The sequence below is a fragment of the Solanum stenotomum genome, chromosome 11 (genome assembly GCF_019186545.1).
Source record: "Solanum stenotomum isolate F172 chromosome 11, ASM1918654v1, whole genome shotgun sequence".
Taxonomy (NCBI): Eukaryota; Viridiplantae; Streptophyta; class Magnoliopsida; order Solanales; family Solanaceae; genus Solanum; species Solanum stenotomum.
The window spans coordinates 20220067-20239644 of record NC_064292.1 but is presented as its reverse complement, the minus strand read 5'-3'; the positions used below and the strand labels follow the sequence as shown (position 1 = coordinate 20239644).

The window sequence follows — 19578 nt, the reverse complement described above, 5'->3', positions numbered from 1 at the left end:
TTTCGGTGACTACTTTCTTATTTGTGTAGGGTCGTGCCATCATTCCGACCCTACCCATATAATTTCTCCTTTTCAGTAGGGTCATGCTGTCAATTCGACCCTACCCATATAATTTCTATTTTCTAGTAGGATCATGCCATCATGCCGACTCTACCCATATAATTATATTTCTGAAATTGTGACCACTTTTAGGCTTCAAATCTAATAATCTGGCGCATGAGCATGTTCCGACCAATTTTACGATGACTTTTACATTAAGAATGTTTTTCTCCACGATGATCTCGGGGAAGTCTAAATGGAACAACCACCTGGTTTTGTTGCTTAGGTGGAGTCTAGTAGCCTTGTATGATGATTGAGCAAGTCATTTTATGGTTTGAAATAGTCTTCTCAAGTTTGGATTGGGAAGTCCAACACTGTAATTTAGGAATTATCATCCGTGTTTTATCAACATTATGCATCAAATCCAATATTTCATGAGAAGACTAAGCACATTGAGGTTGCCAGTCAATTTTGTGAAGTCAAGTGATCAAGTTGCAAATATCTCACCAAGCCTCTCATTGGTCCTCGTATTAATTACCTTTGTAACAAGCTAGGTACATATGGCTTGTATGCACCAACTTGAGGGGGGAGTATTAGAATAGGAATATGAACAAGAATAATATATACAATCCTACTTAGAATAGGAATAGGAACAAGAATAATCCATACAATCCTACTTAGGATAAGAATAAAAATAGAAATAGTATATAGCATCCTATTTAGAAAAGGATTGTATAGTAGTGTCCTAGTTGGAAAAGGAGGCTAATATAGTGTCTGTAATAGGATGTCAATGTAATAATTTAGATACACAATTCAATAATATTCTTTTTCAATATTTCTCACATACACCTTATCCTATTTAATTAATGATTTGCATTCTAATCATTAGTTCCTTGCAAAACCTTGAAAGATACATTTTCTCAATTATTTATGATGAAAAAAATTAGGAAAGTATAATAAGATCATGTAAAACATAATTAAACTTAAAAACAAAAGCCACACTGAATAGCAGATAAAATAACATTGAATAATAGATCATGCTCATACTTATCCAGTCAAAGACACAATCCACATGACTCCATTTATAGCATTACTCCACTCCAAGTAACTTTTGTGTAGTCTCTTCTCATCCCTCAAGATACTCAAGATTCTTTAGACCTTTAAGAGAGATGAAGAGATGAAATTAGTCAAATGACACAGTGCAACTATCGATTTCTTAGTTTACGGTCATACTGATACAAGATATGATTTATGCTCTCATTTGGCTCTTTCAAATTTATTTTTTATCAAAAATTATAGAAAATTAATCTTACTCTCTAGCTTATCCAGAGTTCCAAGTTTATGGTATTGAGTTAGCTCCCAGAACTATCATCTCTATCTACATCTCTTTGTTTGAGAAAGTACTTAAAACCTTGTCTTCCTTGAAATAACTAGGAATACTTCAAGAAGCCATGTCTTCAATGAATTATCTAGGAATACTTCAAGATTTTCTGGGTTCTCACTTTTTTTAATTGGTTGTTGCGGTTTACTCGTCGGTCTTTGTAGTACATACATAAAAGTTGATGGTTTTAATCATGAACCTGTGAATAATGGGGAAGGAGAAGTCAACAATATTAGTTGTGTATTTTTCTATTTTACCCTCATAAGTAATTGAAGAAACCGGATCTTTTAGGGTTTTGCAAGGATTTTAGGATATTAAGGTGCAAGTCAATTAAAGAAATAGTATAAGGTGTAAATAACAAAAGAGTGCATATTAGGGGTGCAAATTGCAAATTATTCGGCTCCTGCATATGGCTTAGAGTTTTATGCTCTGTGTTATTTTACTTGTAATTTATATTAATTTGATTTGTCCTTTTGGTTATAAATTAGCAGATGGCTACTCCTATAGCATTATGATTTCTGCATTCTGTCGCAGTGGGCTTCTCGAAGATGCAAAGAAATTGGCTTCTGAATTTGAAGAAAAATATGACAAATATGATATAGTTATTTTGAATGCGATGCTCTCTGCCTATTGCAGAGCAGGAAAAATGGAGAATGTAATGAGCATGATGAAGAAGATGGATGACTCTGCAATTAGTCCTGATTGGAATACTTTTAATATTCTGATAAGATATTTCTGCAAGGAGAAGCTATATTTGCTTGCCTATCGTACCATGGAGGACATGCATAGTAAAGGTCACCAACCAGAGGAGGTAGGCAAAAGTTAAAAACTCACTATTTTTTTTATCAATAAAAGACATAAAAGTGGCACTTGTAGCTGGGTTAACCATTATTGGTCTTCTGTGTGCGGTTTAACTACTTTTTGTTACCTGGGTTTTGTGCCCAGTATTTAAGAAACTAATGTGTTCAACTCGGATGCTTGCTTGTGTTGGTTGATATGAGTCAAAAGTGAACATATATGGGGTTGCTCAATGAGCCATCGAATCATAGAATGGAACTAAACTGCAGTGGATCAGGTTAGGTAACCATCAAGCAGACATAATAGTTCCGCCGTAGTATTTTATAGTGGCTTGAATTGGAATAAATTTGATTATGCACTCTGCAGAGAATACATGGCATCAAAAGTTCTTTCTTCTTTTATGGTTGATGTGAGTCAAACGTGAACACATATGGGAGTTGCTCAATGAGACATCTTATTAAAATTTAACTAAATTGCAGTGCATCAGGATTATGTCAACCATCAAGCAGAAGAAAATAGGTGTGTCGGAGTAACTTTTAGTGGCTTGAATTGGAATAGATTTGGTTATGCACTCCACAAAGAATACATGGAATCAGAAGTGTTTGTTTTAAAAAATAAAATAGCAAGTCTCAAAGTCCTCTATTTTGGTGACCCAGAATTACTAACGTTCAGCTTTTTAGTTAATTTGTTAGGTGCCAGGCTTTATTTTGCACTAATGCACAACTAACATAAAATTGCTGGATAACTGGTAGAAGGATTTGCCTTTTTTTTTTTTTTTTTTTGCTTTTGAACAGAATAATTGAGTTCCTATTTCTCTTTTTCGTATTCCTTCTTCTACCTTAGAAAAACTAAAATTTCAGGTCGCTCTGCTCTTTATCTTCTCGACCCCATTTGTGCTATAAGTTTACTTTAACTTTTTCACGGCATTGTTGAACCTATGATGCTTGCAAAATTTGCATGGGGTACTAGTTGTTACACTATACATTGCTAAGTATATTGAAAAATATGATCTAAATGTTGTCCCTTGTTCTCACACTTTCTTTGTCCAACTTCTTCCTTTTTCAGGGACTTTGTTCCTCTTTAATTTATCATCTTGGTAAGACAGGTGCACATTCAGAAGCATTTTCTGTATACAACATGTTGAGATATAGCAAAAGAACCATATCCAACACCCTTCATGAGAATATTTTGCACATTTTGATTGCTGGGCGGCTCCTCAAAGATGCTTATGTGGTAGTCAAGGTACTCCATACCTTTATTTTCTTGCAATTTTCATCTGTATTTGCTGTTTCTTATGAACAATCATAATCTAATGAACTAGGTATACAGGACAATGCAGGATTCATCTCTCAGCCGGCTATCAAAAAATTTTCTGTCAACTTCATGAGATCTGGCAACGTAAACTTAATCAATGATGTGATGAACGCCATGCAGAGCTCTGGCCACAAGATTGATCAGGTAATAATTAGTTTCAATTCTCCTCTATGATTATGTACTAGATATCGCCATCATTTAAAGTATCAGGGAACATGGACTTAATTAATGATAAGATGAGAAGGTACTCCCAACTTTTCTGGAGCAACCGACAAGATTGATTAATTCTAAATCTGTTTTTGACTCAGTATGCCAATTGATATTATTGTACTAGGTTTATTTTTTGTTCTGCACTCGTTTGTGTCATTCTAATATGAATCACGGAACATATCTTAGTTGACAATACCTAAGCTCGTTGGGATAAGAAGGTTGCATATGTCTTCTGTCATAAGTGACAATCATGGGAGAAGGACAAAGGTCACCTCACTTTATTACTGGAAGTGTAGAAACTGAGATAACATAACCAAATAAAGATGAAATCAATTTTATGTTGAAATGATAATAGGACGTATTCAAGAAATATGTCGATAGGCCATTAGTATTGGAGAATGCAGTTTTGCTATATGTGGGAAAATAGTTATAACCTGAGGAGCATGCATAAACGTGTCTTTACACGGGAAGTTCAAAAATTAGGTTGAACAACACAAACATGGCAAATTTATATTCGATCTATTTACTTCATCTACCATAAAATATTAATAACCATTCTCTTATTTAATAAGTGGGAGTTGGAAAGGAAGCACACACGAGACCGTCAACATGTGTGCTTCCGGGGATTAAGATTGAATTAAGGGGTACTTTAGTCATTTAAGGCCTCCTACTTTAGACTTCATGCTTTAATTATGTTATACCAATTGCTCTGCCGTGTGAACATTTCCTTTTGCAGACAAAAAGTACTCCATCATATGTTAGTATGTCTTTACACATGTGGGTCCCGCTTAAAGTTAGCAATGCAACATATTTTTTTTAAAATGCTTCTGTTAGTTTCACAAAGAGAACCTTTGATTTTCTCTTTCAAGGAAATTGTATTTTTGTTTAATTATTATCATATGGTATAATTTAATATAATATATAATGTAAAGATTCCATAGATACTTGGGGTAAATGTTAAAAATTTAAATTTTTTGCACGTACTTTGAATCTAACTTTTAAAAATTATAGAACTATAATATTATGAATATTGTAATTATTTGTGTTCTTTTATCTCAATTTGTATGACATCGTTTTTTTAGACATAAGTTTAAGAAAAAAAAAACACGTGAAACATTTTATTTTAAAAAATTCACATATATTTATATGCTATAAATCATCTCATTAAGAATAAAATGATAACTTTAAAGTTAAAATTATTGTACATAGCAAGAGAAACTATTCTTAGGGTGAAAAATAAATATTTCTTGTCTTGAAATAAAAGTACTTTGAGTTCATTAATATTTATTTGTTTTATCTATCAATTTGATTCAATATACCATTGAATAATCTATTTTGTTTCAATTTTTCATAATATACATTTTATTAAAAAAAAGGAAACTAATGAATTAAATTTGTAATTCACACTTATTGATGAAAATACAAATTTAAAGTGAGACTTATTTTTTCACTGTATTTATGTTAGGTAGTTAAATAAGAAGGTAACAAGGAAAAAGTTAGTAAAGTTAAAAAGAATAAGAGAATAATAAATGGCAAAAAATAAAAATAAAATATATTCAAAAAGTAAAGAAGGGATAATAATAATAATAATAATTATATAACTAAGCAAGGATTATTAAGGGAAAAAAAAGATAAAAGAAAATACATATGTTTAAAAATTAGAGTTTAAAATATAAAAAAATGAATAATATAATTGCAAATGAAGAACGATAATTGATATATCGATAGATGTTTCAAATGTTAAATGTTAATTTCAATTAGTCTAAAATAAAATTATTAAACATAAATTGTTGGGCCCGTGCGAAGCACGGGCATAATGTCTAGTCTAACATAAGGCAGAGATGATTAAAATATAAATAACTATCAAACATATACCAAATACTTGTCAATTTCAGATATTCCAACTTTGTATACAATACATTGAATTTGTCAGCATCTCTATAATGATTATGACAATATCTAAAATAGCACCAACAATTGGCGTAGCTAGGAATTTAGTTCAGGCTGTTCAATCTTTGAAGAAGTAAATAAAGTATTTATGATGAATGGGTGCACCAAAAAAAATGTTTAATCAGAGATTGTGATATTTAACAAAATCATAGATACTTGTAATAGAACTAACAATTGTATAAATCAAAACTAACATAAAGAAATTTTACAAGTGCAAATATAGTTTAGATACATTTGTGGTAGAGGTAACCCTTGTATAAATCAATACTATAGTAAAAAGTTTAATAAAGAAATCTCACAAGTGAAAATACCATTGAAACATATTATTACAATTGAACCTGTCAAAGATTTTTCTTTTATTGCTTAGTCTAGCTTTATGGAAGCTTTTACAATTTATGGACTGGTTGTAGCATTAGCACTTTTATCAGCAAATCATTTTTTTTTTAATCTTAGCTTAGAAACATGAAAAATAAATACATTTTTGAAATGTTAATATAGTATTACTCTAAGGTATTATCTATATTTTAATTAAAAAAAGGAAATGTCAAAGAGGTTGGTTGATTTTTCATTTTTTTATTTCAAAAAAGGATTTGTTTATTTCTTACTTAGCTGTTTATCCTTTGTTCATTTTATAATTAAAAAACAAAAATTAAAAAAAAATGCCAAAAGTGGATGCTAACAGAAGGCTAAATGCAATAAATGTAAGTTCTCATGTAACACATACCGAAAAGTTCACACAAATTGATCCAACCTACTTTTCCGTTAAAAGTAAGGGTAAATTTTGGCATTACAGATTCGAAATTGCGACTTTCCGGACCTTTTGAACACCTTTTGCCACTGGGACAGATCTCATAATGTGTCAAGGGTGTTCAAATTACAAAATATAATCAATATTTTACAATATTTAACCTATATACTTGGTAACCAACAACGATCATGTGAAGTGAGTACATAAAGTTACTCAGTAAGTCTCTTCGACTCCCCTCCAAAAGGTGGGACAAGTATTTGAGAAAACATGCATGCAATATCTCAAAATCATATATCATAATATATTTCTTTTATAATGAAGTTGTATTCATACTTGACTAGCATTCATTATGTCATATCTACATAGACTCAGATTTGGCGTGCCATTATAAGTTCACTTGAAATCATCTTTTGAAAATCATAGCTTTCCTCACAGGCCTTTAACATAACCATTTCCTTGCAGAGGTGTATTCATGGTTTCTAAATGATGGGTGCACCATTACGAAAAGGTGGATCTAATAAATAAATGTGATCGATTTGACCTTTAGGTTCTTATCACTGAAAAACGTAAAATATTAAAATTATAGGTTGAAAATTAGTTCTTATCTATTCAAATAGTAATTTTTTATATTTATACATATATATTAATTAAAACGCCAAATAACCACTTAAAGAGGTGTTAGCCAATTTTAGAAAGAAAAATAAAACAAGATAGATATAAGATTCAAATTTCTAACCTCACTTAGAGAGGTGCACCATTCATCATCGCATTACATGATAATTCGAGTGTGGGTTCACAAATATATATTTATATATTTTTAAGAAAATATAACACTACTATATATGATCTTGAGAGGTGAGCATGGACTCACGTGAACCCGGTGGGCCCCCTTTGCATACGCCCCTGTTTCCTTGTAGAGTTGTCATATTAAAATTTCAAATACATCCCCAACACACATATATGTAGTCCCAATCACATTTCCAACATCATACTCAACCACCAGCACATGATATGTGTTGATTGATATTGATTTCCTGGCATAATTATAGGAGTGAATTGCTAGAGATTGATTGTAGATTGATATAGTATTAATTGTAATCCAACATGTAATATTTTCTCTCCTTATTTAGTTGTAGGACTTATTGTATAACTGCCCATTCTCATGGGATGTAAAACTATCCATAAATACAAGAAGAATCTCTCTGCTTCTTGAAATCTTCATGGTATCAGAGCCATAGTTGCCTTTNCATAATTATAGGAGTGAATTGCTAGAGATTGATTGTAGATTGATATAGTATTAATTGTAATCCAACATGTAATATTTTCTCTCCTTATTTAGTTGTAGGACTTATTGTATAACTGCTCATTCTCATGGGATGTAAAATTATCCATAAATACAAGAAGACTCTCTCTGCTTCTTGAAATCTTCATGGTATCAGTGCCATAGCTGCCTTTTTGAGGCGAGTTTTCTCCCTCACAGCACCAGGGTTCCATTATATTTTATAAAAGAGGTTGAGCTTTCTCTTTCTCTGTGGCTGTCCTCAACAAAAACTTCTTCCGGTCAGTTCTTTTTCGAAATTTTTGTTTTTCCATTGGGGTCGCTGGAACATTCCAAGCATATCCCTCCCAGGATTGATTTTTAGCTTTCCGATGTTGCAGCTAGCTTTCCAGCCCAATCTACAGTTTTCCGACAAATGTTTCCGGAATTCTTTTTCTAGATCCCGGGTCGCATGCTTGTTGTGAAAACATCCCTACCAATTTAATTTCTTTTTATCACCATAATTAGGGACGTGGCAACTAGCTGTCCAACTACTTCTCCCCGAATATGTTCCAGATCTCGAGTCATAGGCTATTCCAACCCTTCCTGGCTCCTGCCCATTATCCGGTGAGTTTTTCCGATGAGATCAGGTAGATTCTATCCTTGGAATGTTATTTCTGTATTTTTGGATATTCCTATTCTGACATTAAGGATTATTACTTGTTCAAACTATGGGTGATACATAAACAGAAAATAATTCTGTCTCAAATTAGTGCTGTAAAATTAGATTGTGCTGCTACATATCTTTCTTGGTCAAGATCTTGTCCCCTTTTTTTTTTATTAAATCTAGGAAATTGATTGGGTATATCACTGGATAAAAGAAAGCACCTGCTGTGACAAAGTTTAGGTATGACAGATTCTAGGTATGGTCAATGGGATTCTGATAATTCCCTTTTGATGACATGACTTCTGAATCACACCCTTGGATATCTAACAATATCTATTGCTTGATACTACTGAAAAGATCTGGAAGTCAACCTAGCGCACTTACTCTCGCATGAAAAATAATGCCTAGATCTTTGATATTCGAAACGAAGTCCATGCCACTGGGTTAGGTGAGACCGATTATTATTCCGAGCTAAGTGAGTAATGGAAGGAAATTGATTACTATCAAAATTTGCAAGCAACTGGTTGAAAAGGAAAAAGTCTATGATTTTCTGGCCGGCTTGAACCAAGAGTATGATCGGATCAGGGTTCAAGGACTTGGCCAGATTTCTTTTCCTTGTCTTGAGAATGCATATTGTTATGTTTAATCGGAAAAGATCCGATGAGGGGTCATGTTTTATTTTGCACCAACTGAGAAGTCTGCATTCGTTGTGTCTCATGAGCAACCAAAGGCTATCATTTCTTCTGATAAAGATAACTTACATTGTGATTTTTGTGGTAGCTCAAAGCATACAAGAGAGACATGCTGGAAATTACATGTTAGACCAACTAGAGGTCGTAGTGCAAAGCATGTAGTTCCATCAAAGGATTAGGCCGATATTGCAGAAAATGTGGAGACATCCAGAGATACTACTATACTACTTCTGGAGAGACTTTGTCACCAGATGAAGTTCAACATCTTCATGGTCTTTTGAACAAACTTGACTCTTCCAAGGGTGCTAGTTGCCTAGTTCCAAGTATGTGCAGTCAAGTATTTCTTTTAATGCTAAGCTTAATTCTTGGATGATTGATTTTGGTGCGAATAGACACATGACAGGCTCTTCTAAAGGTTTTCAAAACTACTCTCCTAGTTTCAAAAGGGACTTATGTCAAAATAGCCAATGGCTCTGGGACAAGTTCAATATCATCCATTCTTCGTGTACCTGGCCTTGAACTGGCCAAAAAGCTTTCTATTCGAACAGAATTCAACAATTGCATAAGCTTTGGTCTCGATTGATTATACTTTTGGTTAATTGGGTAGGTGTCGGTAGCAACAGACTTCCTTATAGCTACAGGCTTTCCATACTGCCAAGGAAGGAATATAGTTACAAAGGATCTACTTAACTAGCAAATGAGCATTTCATACTTTCCCACACTACTTCCAAGTCCAATAGAGGCCTTTCCAGTAAAAGGAGGTCAGAAAGGTGGTGATACAACATTGGCATTCTCAGCGAATTCATCAGATGTCTTGCCTTCTGTTCGTTTACAGCCTTGGGTTTCCCGTTAACCTGTTATCTGTTAGCTCCATTACCAGAGAAAAAGTTGTACTCACCAGGAATGCACCTAGAAGTCCAAGATCCCTTCTATTTACCATGCATTTACCAAAAGCATATTGAGGGGATACCGTTTTAGCAACTGCTTATCTTATCAATAACATGCCTCTTTAAACTCTTGATTTTTAGGGTCCTCGGGAAGCTTTATAATGAATATTTTGTTCCTTCAAAGGTAAATGAGGGTGTTTGCTTTGTTCACACTAGAAACTCAAATTATACCCAAATTCTCTAGCTTTGATCCAAATACCTTATTACCTTGTTTCTTGTATTTTGTTTTTGATATTTTTTGGGAGAACTCAAAACCCATCAAGCTATTTTGCTAATGGGTGTTCGCGAATACATTACATCCATTTTTCCGTATTTTCTATATACATGCACAATATTTCCGTCGGGGTCAATGGGTGCTCGCGCACCCATCACGCTATATGTGGGTTCGCCCCTGACTGTGGTACCTGTTTGTCAGACATCTATGTGACTTACAGAATTTGCCCTTTTTTTAGCTGTTGTTGAATTCGAGGCAATCATAAGTTTGACATTAGCTTTAAATCTAATGTAGGACCGTACCTTGTCAGATATTAAATCACCTGTCTCTTGAAACACTCTTCTCAGGAATTATTTGATTTGGCTATAGCACGCTACATTGCAAAACCAGAAAAGAAGGAATTACTTCTCTGGTTACTGAAGTGGATGCCTGGTAAAGGTTATGCTATTGATTCATCAACTAGAAATTTGATTCTGAAGAACTCTCACTTGTTTGGCCATCAACTTATTGCTGAGTCATTGTCCAAGCACCTTGTGATGTCAAAAAAGGCGAAACTTCAGAAGGAAAATGCAAGATAACTGAAGCTATATGGTGAAGTTGGACATTAGTTTGCTGTATAGAGAAGGTTGATATGTTGCAGGTCTTAAGCTGATAATTATGTTGCTGAGGCAGCTCTATTTTCGGAAGCAATTTCCACCACTCTCAAGCTTAATGTTAACTGTAGCAATGCATTTAACAACTTGAAACAGATTTCTGAGGGTGTCACATGAAGCATGCCAATAACCAGCAACTCCATTCATGTTATAGGATAAACGTTCAATTTTCATATCGTATTTAATTGAGCTTCGACATTCTCAGTGCCTTGTGTAGAGCCATTCCTGATTGTCACAGACAAGTTTGGAAATATCAGTTGCATTATTGCATACCTTATACGTCTTCAAAGGCACAAACTTTCAGCAAAAGGTATTTCCTTGCAATGTATTTGTTCCTAGATCTCGAGTATAAATATTAATCCTTTTTTCATAATAGTGTAGCAGTCTTGCCTATGCATATTACCATTTATGTCTTTTTTTTTAGAAAAGGAATATTACATAAGCATGCCCTTTAACTTGTTCTTAGTTGACATCTATGAAACTATGACCTTCAACTTTGGGTGTGGATAACTAAGACTTAAACTTGTATAAAATTGATCAAGTTGACACGCGTGTCCTACTTAGTAATTTGCATGAGACATACTCGAACTGATTAATGCATGTCACATAAGATGCATGTATCTACCTATTCAACTTTATATAAGTTTAAGTATCTATTTATGCACAATCAAAATTGGAAGGATATAGATGTGTAACGACCCGTTAGACCGTTTTGAGTGTTAAAACTGTTTGGTCTCTTCCCTTAAAATCTAAATGGAAATTTTGAACTATTAGTGTATCTACAGTCATTTGATTTAGTGGGTAAATTGTAAATAATAAATTTAATTGATGGTTATCGGGCTATAAGTCCATAATTCATTTAATACCCAAGTAACTTGGCTCATGTATAGAGATGAATTAAGAGTTATTGGGAGTTGATATTTCTTTTTGTCATACCACCATCCACTGCGGTTTCTACCAGCAGACAAAGAAAATCACGGCGTTACCAAAAATAAGCACACAAATATTCCAGTAAACTATTAATATTCAAGCTTAAATCTTATGGTTAATGTATGCGTTGGATAACTATGAATTTTGTTTGGCATGTGGGCTACTAGAAGTGTTGAAATTGAAAAAAATATGGTTGTAAATCTTGGAAGGTAATTGTCGCCGACGATGGGTTAATGATCAACTATCATTAGTCGGGCTCCAATGTGGGTATCAGACATCGGGTGGAAAACTAAAAACTAAAAAAGATTAACTATCATTGGCTAATGATTTGTACTTGGGTTGAGGAAAAAAGGAAAAAAACTCAAATTTTGGTTCCTTGTTGCTGCAACGTGTAGGCTATTGTTGGGATAACATATATTGTGGATTGATTTTTTTATTTGTTTGATTATCACGTTATGATTCAAGTTATGATATAGTGAAATATGTGATTAAATATTAGGTGTATTAGATTATATAAATACAATTAAATTTATGATATTTGAAGAAATTGAGATTTAACCCTAAACTTAAAATTTAGGAATATGAGACTTGACATATTAGTTGACACCATGTGTTCGGCATTTAAGGTATGTTAAGACTTCCAAACTTCGTTGAAAGACGTTTTTCTAATTAAAGATTAAAAATGGAATAGACAATGTGTAAGAGCGAAAGATGGGGGTCTTCGTACCAATGGTGTGATGGGCATTGACATGAGTACCAGTGTTATAAAGGAAAAATTTATTACTATAGAATGATGGATTGTAGTTCGAGAATGTCATATGGTCATTAGCTGATGTATTATTGACTTGGTTTCTTTGTGTGATTGTGTTTCTTTATTGAACCCGTATATTTGTGATAGTTGAGGTGATTATATATCATGCTGATATTTGATTGATTGAGATGCATCATCATCCCTTTTATTAAAATCATATTGTACACATGCATTGACATGAGATTGAGTATAGGTTGGGCACGTGGAGATCGTTCGTGTTGGGGATTGTGAGATGTTATGATTATATGTTGGGCACATGGAGATCGTCTGTGTTGGGGATTATTTAATTTTATGATAGTGCGTTGAGATTGTCCGTACAAACACGTGGAGATCGTCTGTGTCAGTATATGGGGGGGGGGGGTGCTCGCGAGGTCCAAATACCGACACAGACGATCTCCACGTATCTGTGCCGACGATCTCAACGTACTATCATAAAATCAAACAATTACTAGCACAAACGATCTCCACGTGCCCAACTTATAATCATAACATCTCATAATCCCAGCACAGAAGATCTCCACGTGCCCAACTTACAATCATAACATTTCACAATTCCCAGCACGGACGATTTCCATGTCTCCAACTTATACTCAATCACATATCAATGCATGTGCACATTTTGATTTCAATAAAAGGGGATGATGATGCATCTCAATAAATCAAATATCGGCATGATATATATTCACCTTAACTATCACAAATATATGAGTTCAATAAAGAAACACAATCACACAAAGAAATCAAGTCAATAATACATCAGCGAAGGTCAATATGCTTTGGCATTCTCAGATTACAATTTGTCGTTGTATAGTAATAAACTTTCTCTTTATAACACTAGTACTCGTACCAATGCCTGTCACACCATTGGTACGAGACTCCCATCTTTCGCCCTTACCCACTGACTATTCCATTTTTAATCTTTAATTAGAAAAACGTCTTTTAACGAAGTCTTAACATACCTTGAATGTTGAACACGTGTCATGAATCCTCAAGATTTTGTTTTTCCCTTTCGTAAAACTTCTAAACGTTCATAATCTATCAAATATTTAATATTCATAAGCAAGTGAGTCCATAGATACTCATATTACTATACGTCTAGCCTAGACTCAAAAATTCACCCTAATCTATAATCAAGTTCATAAATCTCTGTGTCAAGTCTCATATTCCTAAATCTTAAGTCTAGGGTTAAGTCTGAATTCCCTCAAATATTATAAATTTAATTGTACTCATATAATATAATACACATAATATTTAGTTACATCTCACTATATCATAACGTGACAATCAAATAAATAAATAAATCAAACCACAATATATGTTATTCCAACGGTAGCCTACACGTTGCAGCAACAAGAAACTCCAAAATTTGAATTCTTTTCGGTTTTTTTCCAAACCCAAGTACTAATCATTAGCAAATGATAGTTAATCATTAACCCATCATTGGCGACGATTTACCTTCCAAGATTTGCAGTCATATTTTTTTCAATTTTAACACTTCCAGTTGCCCACATGCCAAATAAAAAATTCCTAGTTATCCAACACATACATTAACTACAAGATTTAAGCTTGAATATTGATATTTTACCTGGAATATTTCTATGCTTATTTTTCATGATGCCGTTGTTTTTTTTTCTGTTGGTATAAGCCGCAATGGATGGTGGTATGACAAAAAGAAATATCAACTCCCAATTACTCTTAATTCATCTCTATACATGGGCCAAGTTACTTGGGTATTAAATGTATTATGGCCTTGATCTGTTATCTATCATTTAAATTAATTACTTATAATTTACCCGCTAATTAAATTACTAGAAATACACTAATAGTTCAAAATTTCCATTTAGATTTTAAGGGAAGAGACCAATAAGTTTTAACACTCAAAATGGTCTAACGGGTCGTTACACCATCTACCACTAAAACAAACGTTCGTCCTCGAACGGTAAAAGAACAGAAAGTACCTGAACGCTCAAAAAGCTAAGGATATCTCATCTGCATACTCAGTCTCCCATGTATCCCCTTAATTGGATAATGCTTCCATTGAACTTTTACTGAAGCAATTTCTTTCAATATCAATTTTCAATTTTTTTTATATCCATGGTTTCTCTATCCTCTTCAAAGGTCAAATTCCGATAAAGTAACATTGAATCCTATTTAATCATGTGTTCACCGTCCTGATGATACTTTTCAACATCTAAACATGAAACACGGGCTAAACACCTGATAAGCCAGGTGGCAAAGCCTACTCGTAAGCCACTTCACTTATAGGCTCAACAATCTCAAAAGGACCAATATATCTCGGGCTCAACCTGCCCGTCCTTTCAAATCTCATCACACCCTTCATGAAACCTTCAATAGAATCCTGCTCTCGAATCATGAACTCCGAATTACGAACCTTTCAATCTGTATAACTCTTTTGCCTACTCTGAGCCATAAGAAGCCTATCCTGAATCAACTTAACCTTGTCCAAAGCCTCCCTCGACAATTTTGTACCACATGGTCTAACCTTAAATACATCAAACTAACCAATTGGAGGTCGACGTCTCCTACCATACAAAACCTCAAATGGTGTCATCTCAATGCTCGAATGATAATTTTTATTGTATGCAAACTTCGATAAAGGCAAAAAAAATAATCTAATGACCACCAAAATCGATCGCACCTACCCGTAACATGTCCTCAAAAATCTGAATGGTCTGTTCAGACTGACCATTAGTGTAAGGGTGAAATTTTATTCTAAGATCCACCGATGTACCCAACTCCTTCTACATAGACCGTCATAATGAGATGTAAATTGTATGTCTCAATCTCACGTAATAGAAATGGGTACCCCACCCATGCATGTGAACTATCTCCGAATATAGATCTTGGCTAACTTCTCTGTATTAAAAGTAGTTTGAACTAGTATGAAATGTGCAACTTAGTCAATCGATCCACAACCATACACGTCAAACATACCCAAGGTGCGTGGAAACCCTACCAAAAAGTCTATAGCGATACACTCCCACTTCCACTCATGTATCGGTATCCTTTGAGTCACACCTCTAGAATTTTGGTGTTCATACTTCACTTCCTGACAATTCAAATACCGATATACAAAATCTACTATGTCCTTGTTCATACAACACCACCAATAATGCTTCTTCAAGTCATGATACATCTTAGTAGCCCCCGAATGAATACAATACCTTGAACTATGTGCCTCATCCACGATCAGCCTAATCGAACCACTTGTCCAAGGAACACAAATATGCCCTTTATCCTCAAAACTCCCTCACCATCAAGAATTGCCTCCTTGACTTCTCTTTTTGACATCTTGTCTCAAATCTTACATAAATCACCATCATAAAACTATTGAGTCTAAATCTGCTCCAATAAGGATGACTTAGCCTCCACATAAGTCAAAATCCTACCCGATTCTGAAATATCAAGCCTCACAAAGTTATTGGCCAAGGACTACATATTCGTAGCCAAAAGAAGCTCATCCATCTGTAACAAAGCTAAATTCATCTATACTCATCATCTTTCTACTTAATGAATCTACTACCACATTGTTCTTATTCAGATGAAAAAAAATATTGATGTCATAGTCCCTGAGCAACTCAAAATCATCTTTGCTGCTCCAAATTGATATTTCTCTGATTGAATATGTATTATAGACTACAATGATCCTTNGAATGTTATTGCAGATTACTTATCAAGACAAAGCTACTCAGACTGAGAACGAAAATACAATGGAAGAGATACTCAAAGCCATAACTACACTTTGTACAAAAGTGGATAGTATGGACAACGAGATACAAAAGCTAAAGACTAATGAAGATAATCTGAAGTCTAAAGCTAGTCAGCAGCATGACTATAAAAATGCAGAGCTACGTCGATCGGAAGACGGAAAAAACCCAGAACAAAAAGGAGACGATGGGAAACTCTTTAAAACCCATAATGTTTGTTTAAATACAACTGCAGGTACAAGCAAACAAGTTAGCGATAAACAACATAAAAATGCTAACTTAAACCAACTATTCGCAAAACCATTTACCCAAAGGACACCTAGACATATGTCCATAGAACCACAAACATCTACATACGCAGATAGTTTGCAAAACCAAAATGAGAAAAAGACATATAACTACATCACACGAACCTATATTGAAAATATCCACAAAATCCAAACCTATTTAAACCGCAACCCCAGATCAACTACAAAAAAACCAAATCAGGATTAACTAAAGATATGATTATACCCGAGGATATCGGACAACAAGAAGAGATATGCAAAATAGAGATACCAAATTTTTATGCCAACAAAAGGATAATTGGTATATCAACGATTATACAAGAGCTAGCAAATAATTATTTAAACGGAAACGCTATATGGAGCTACTATGCAAGAGACCAGCTAATGATTTATTCCAATTCAAGGGAGCTAAGGAAAGCAGATATGGATGAAGTCCAAAGATGGATTTTATCACTACTAAAGGCAGAAGAACGACCTACGACACGAGCACTAAAAGAAGAATTTATTTCAGCAGAATTATTAACCAGATATTGCAAGCTAATAGGTCATAAATACCCGGACCATATATGTTCAAAGTGCAACGGAGAAGATAATATAATTCCAGACGTCTAGCTGGAATAATCAACGAGGAAGAAAACAAGAAAGATAAGAACGGAAAAAGTTATGTGTAAAATAATGTAAATGTAAAAAGTCATAATAGTTTGGTGTGTGTCATAAAGTAGATATGGGTCTTTCAAAATAAGTGTACAAATAATGACAAGTGTATGTGGTAGATAGTGTACATTATTAATAAGTGCAAATAAGTCGTAAGGAGGATAGTGATAGACAAAATAAGAACTATTCATGAATAGTAGTCATGAATAGTAATAAATAGTAGTGGACAGGTGTAAAAAACGTATTAGGATAAGTATTTAGAATAGTAAATTTGTATGTCTATATATAGACTTAGTAGTAAACATTGTAAAGCAGGCAACGCCTAAATAAAAACTCTCCTTTCAAAAAACTCTCTTAAGATAGTAAATACTTAAAAGTTAATGGATAAATTTGAAATCCAGTCACATATTTCAGATAGCATGGCTAAGCAAGAGGCAAAAGTATATTGTTCAAAAAATATGCGGAACTAATTTCATATATTCCTGAATATCATATATATGATTGCATAAATTTATGTTAGTTATTATGTATTAGAATTATTTGAATCATGATTTCTAGTTTATTAGCACACTGGAAACAGGGAGAAAACTTCTATACTATGTCATCCTAATGTTGAAACCGGTAGGCGAGGAAGCCGTTTAGGGGAGTAAACAAAGTTGAGGCGCTGATAAGAAGGAAGTATCCGCTAAAGTACGATGCTAGTAGTGACAGGAAAACATGATAAAAATAATCTAGTTCATAATGATCTAATATGAATTTAATCAATTATGAATATGATAGGAAGGAATAATTTGAAATAAAAAATCTGCATGATAAAGAACGTGACTACTTACGTTCATAATGAAATGATAAAAAACTACGAAACTTTAATATTATATATACTTAAAGATATAAAAATAATTGAATTAAGAAGGATCATATGGGAAAAAATATTTAATGATAAAGAATCGGAAGATATATTAAACCAACAATGGTATGAAATAAACTTACATAATTTAGACTACGAAAGAATAGAATGGTACGATTTAAAAATAAATTCAGACTAAAATGAACTACGAATATTTACAATATTGGACAGAATCTATGAAAGATATATAATTATTAGAACAATTAATGGAGGAAAATTTATATATGTACCAAAGAACCCAAGATATGTTATATCTAGAATATATCATAAATAATATTAATGAAATATTCAGATTAAAACAACTATCAAAAGAATATTACAATAAATATTATTATATTTTACCATGAATTTCACACCTAATATTAAAGAAATATCAAGATTAAGACACTTAGCAAAGAATACTACAATAAAATCTTTAAAATAAAATACTTACCTACCACACTACCACCTACCACACTACCACTTCCATGAATTCCCCAACTACTAGTTCCGCTACGAAAAATGGTATCAGATCTATGGATAATAAGAAACACGGTAAGAAACATACTAGTAGAAAATTAAGAAAAATAAGAAGAAAATTTAACAAATTATATCCGAAATATAAACAACTTATTATCACAAAGACTGATAACGAAAAATTAAATCAATTAATAGATAATATATCTAAAATAGAATATAAATATATTCAATACTTAAAAATACAATGAATAACAAGAATAGCGACTATAGACAAAAACTTAATGAAATAATTATAGCAAATCGACAAGAATTAGAACATAGGCAAAATAGACTTAACAATAATATATTCGCAGGAATTTGTCACAAATCTATACTAGCACAAAGAAAGACTATTTTATATCTAGAAATACAAATAAATAACTTATAATATAAACTACAACATAATTTATAAATGAATAAAGAAGAATACATAGATGAAAAAACATATGAAAATTATGACGGATTAAAAATAAAGATAATATTTTCTAATCTAGGAAGAAGATATAAGAAAATAGGTGACAATATAAGTTTAATGTTAGAAAAAGAAACAGTAAAACTAGAAGATAGTTTAACTGCTATGGTAAGAATAACATAAGAAAATGAAGAAATAGATAGAAGAACGGAAATTGAAAAAATAAAACAACAAGCAAAAAAGGAAGTACAACAATTAGAAGAAGTAAAAAATACTAAAATAATAGAGCTAGAAAAAGAGCTAGCAATATTCAAAGAAATGTATGAAATTAAACAAAAAGAAAAAGAACAAAAAACAAAATTAGCAAATGAAATAATTAAATTTAAAGAAAAATTGCAATTGCAATTACAAGATGAATTAGAAGAAAAAGAAGAAAATAACCAAGATAATCTACCCGAAATAAGAGTTGATGAAATAAAC

At 33.0% G+C, this 19578-nt stretch overlaps 1 protein-coding gene across 4 annotated transcripts in view; it reads left to right on the top strand.

The window, feature by feature from the left end:
* LOC125844301 (pentatricopeptide repeat-containing protein At1g10910, chloroplastic) overlaps nt 1-11220 on the top strand; it is a 32000-nt gene extending 20780 nt beyond the window's left edge. For 2 of the 4 annotated variants that reach the window (XM_049523587.1, XM_049523589.1), the window contains 4 exons: nt 1909-2231; nt 3284-3460; nt 3548-3676; nt 10566-11220. In XM_049523587.1, coding sequence (XP_049379544.1) covers nt 1909-2231; nt 3284-3460; nt 3548-3676; nt 10566-10796 — 860 coding nt within the window. In that variant the 3' untranslated portion in view covers nt 10797-11220. Of the gene's footprint in view, nt 1-1908; nt 2232-3283; nt 3461-3539; nt 3677-10565 lie in introns of all 4 variants that reach the window. The other 2 variants (XR_007444141.1, XM_049523588.1) reach the window with 2 other exon arrangements.
* Nucleotides 11221-19578: the final 8358 nt, after the last annotated feature.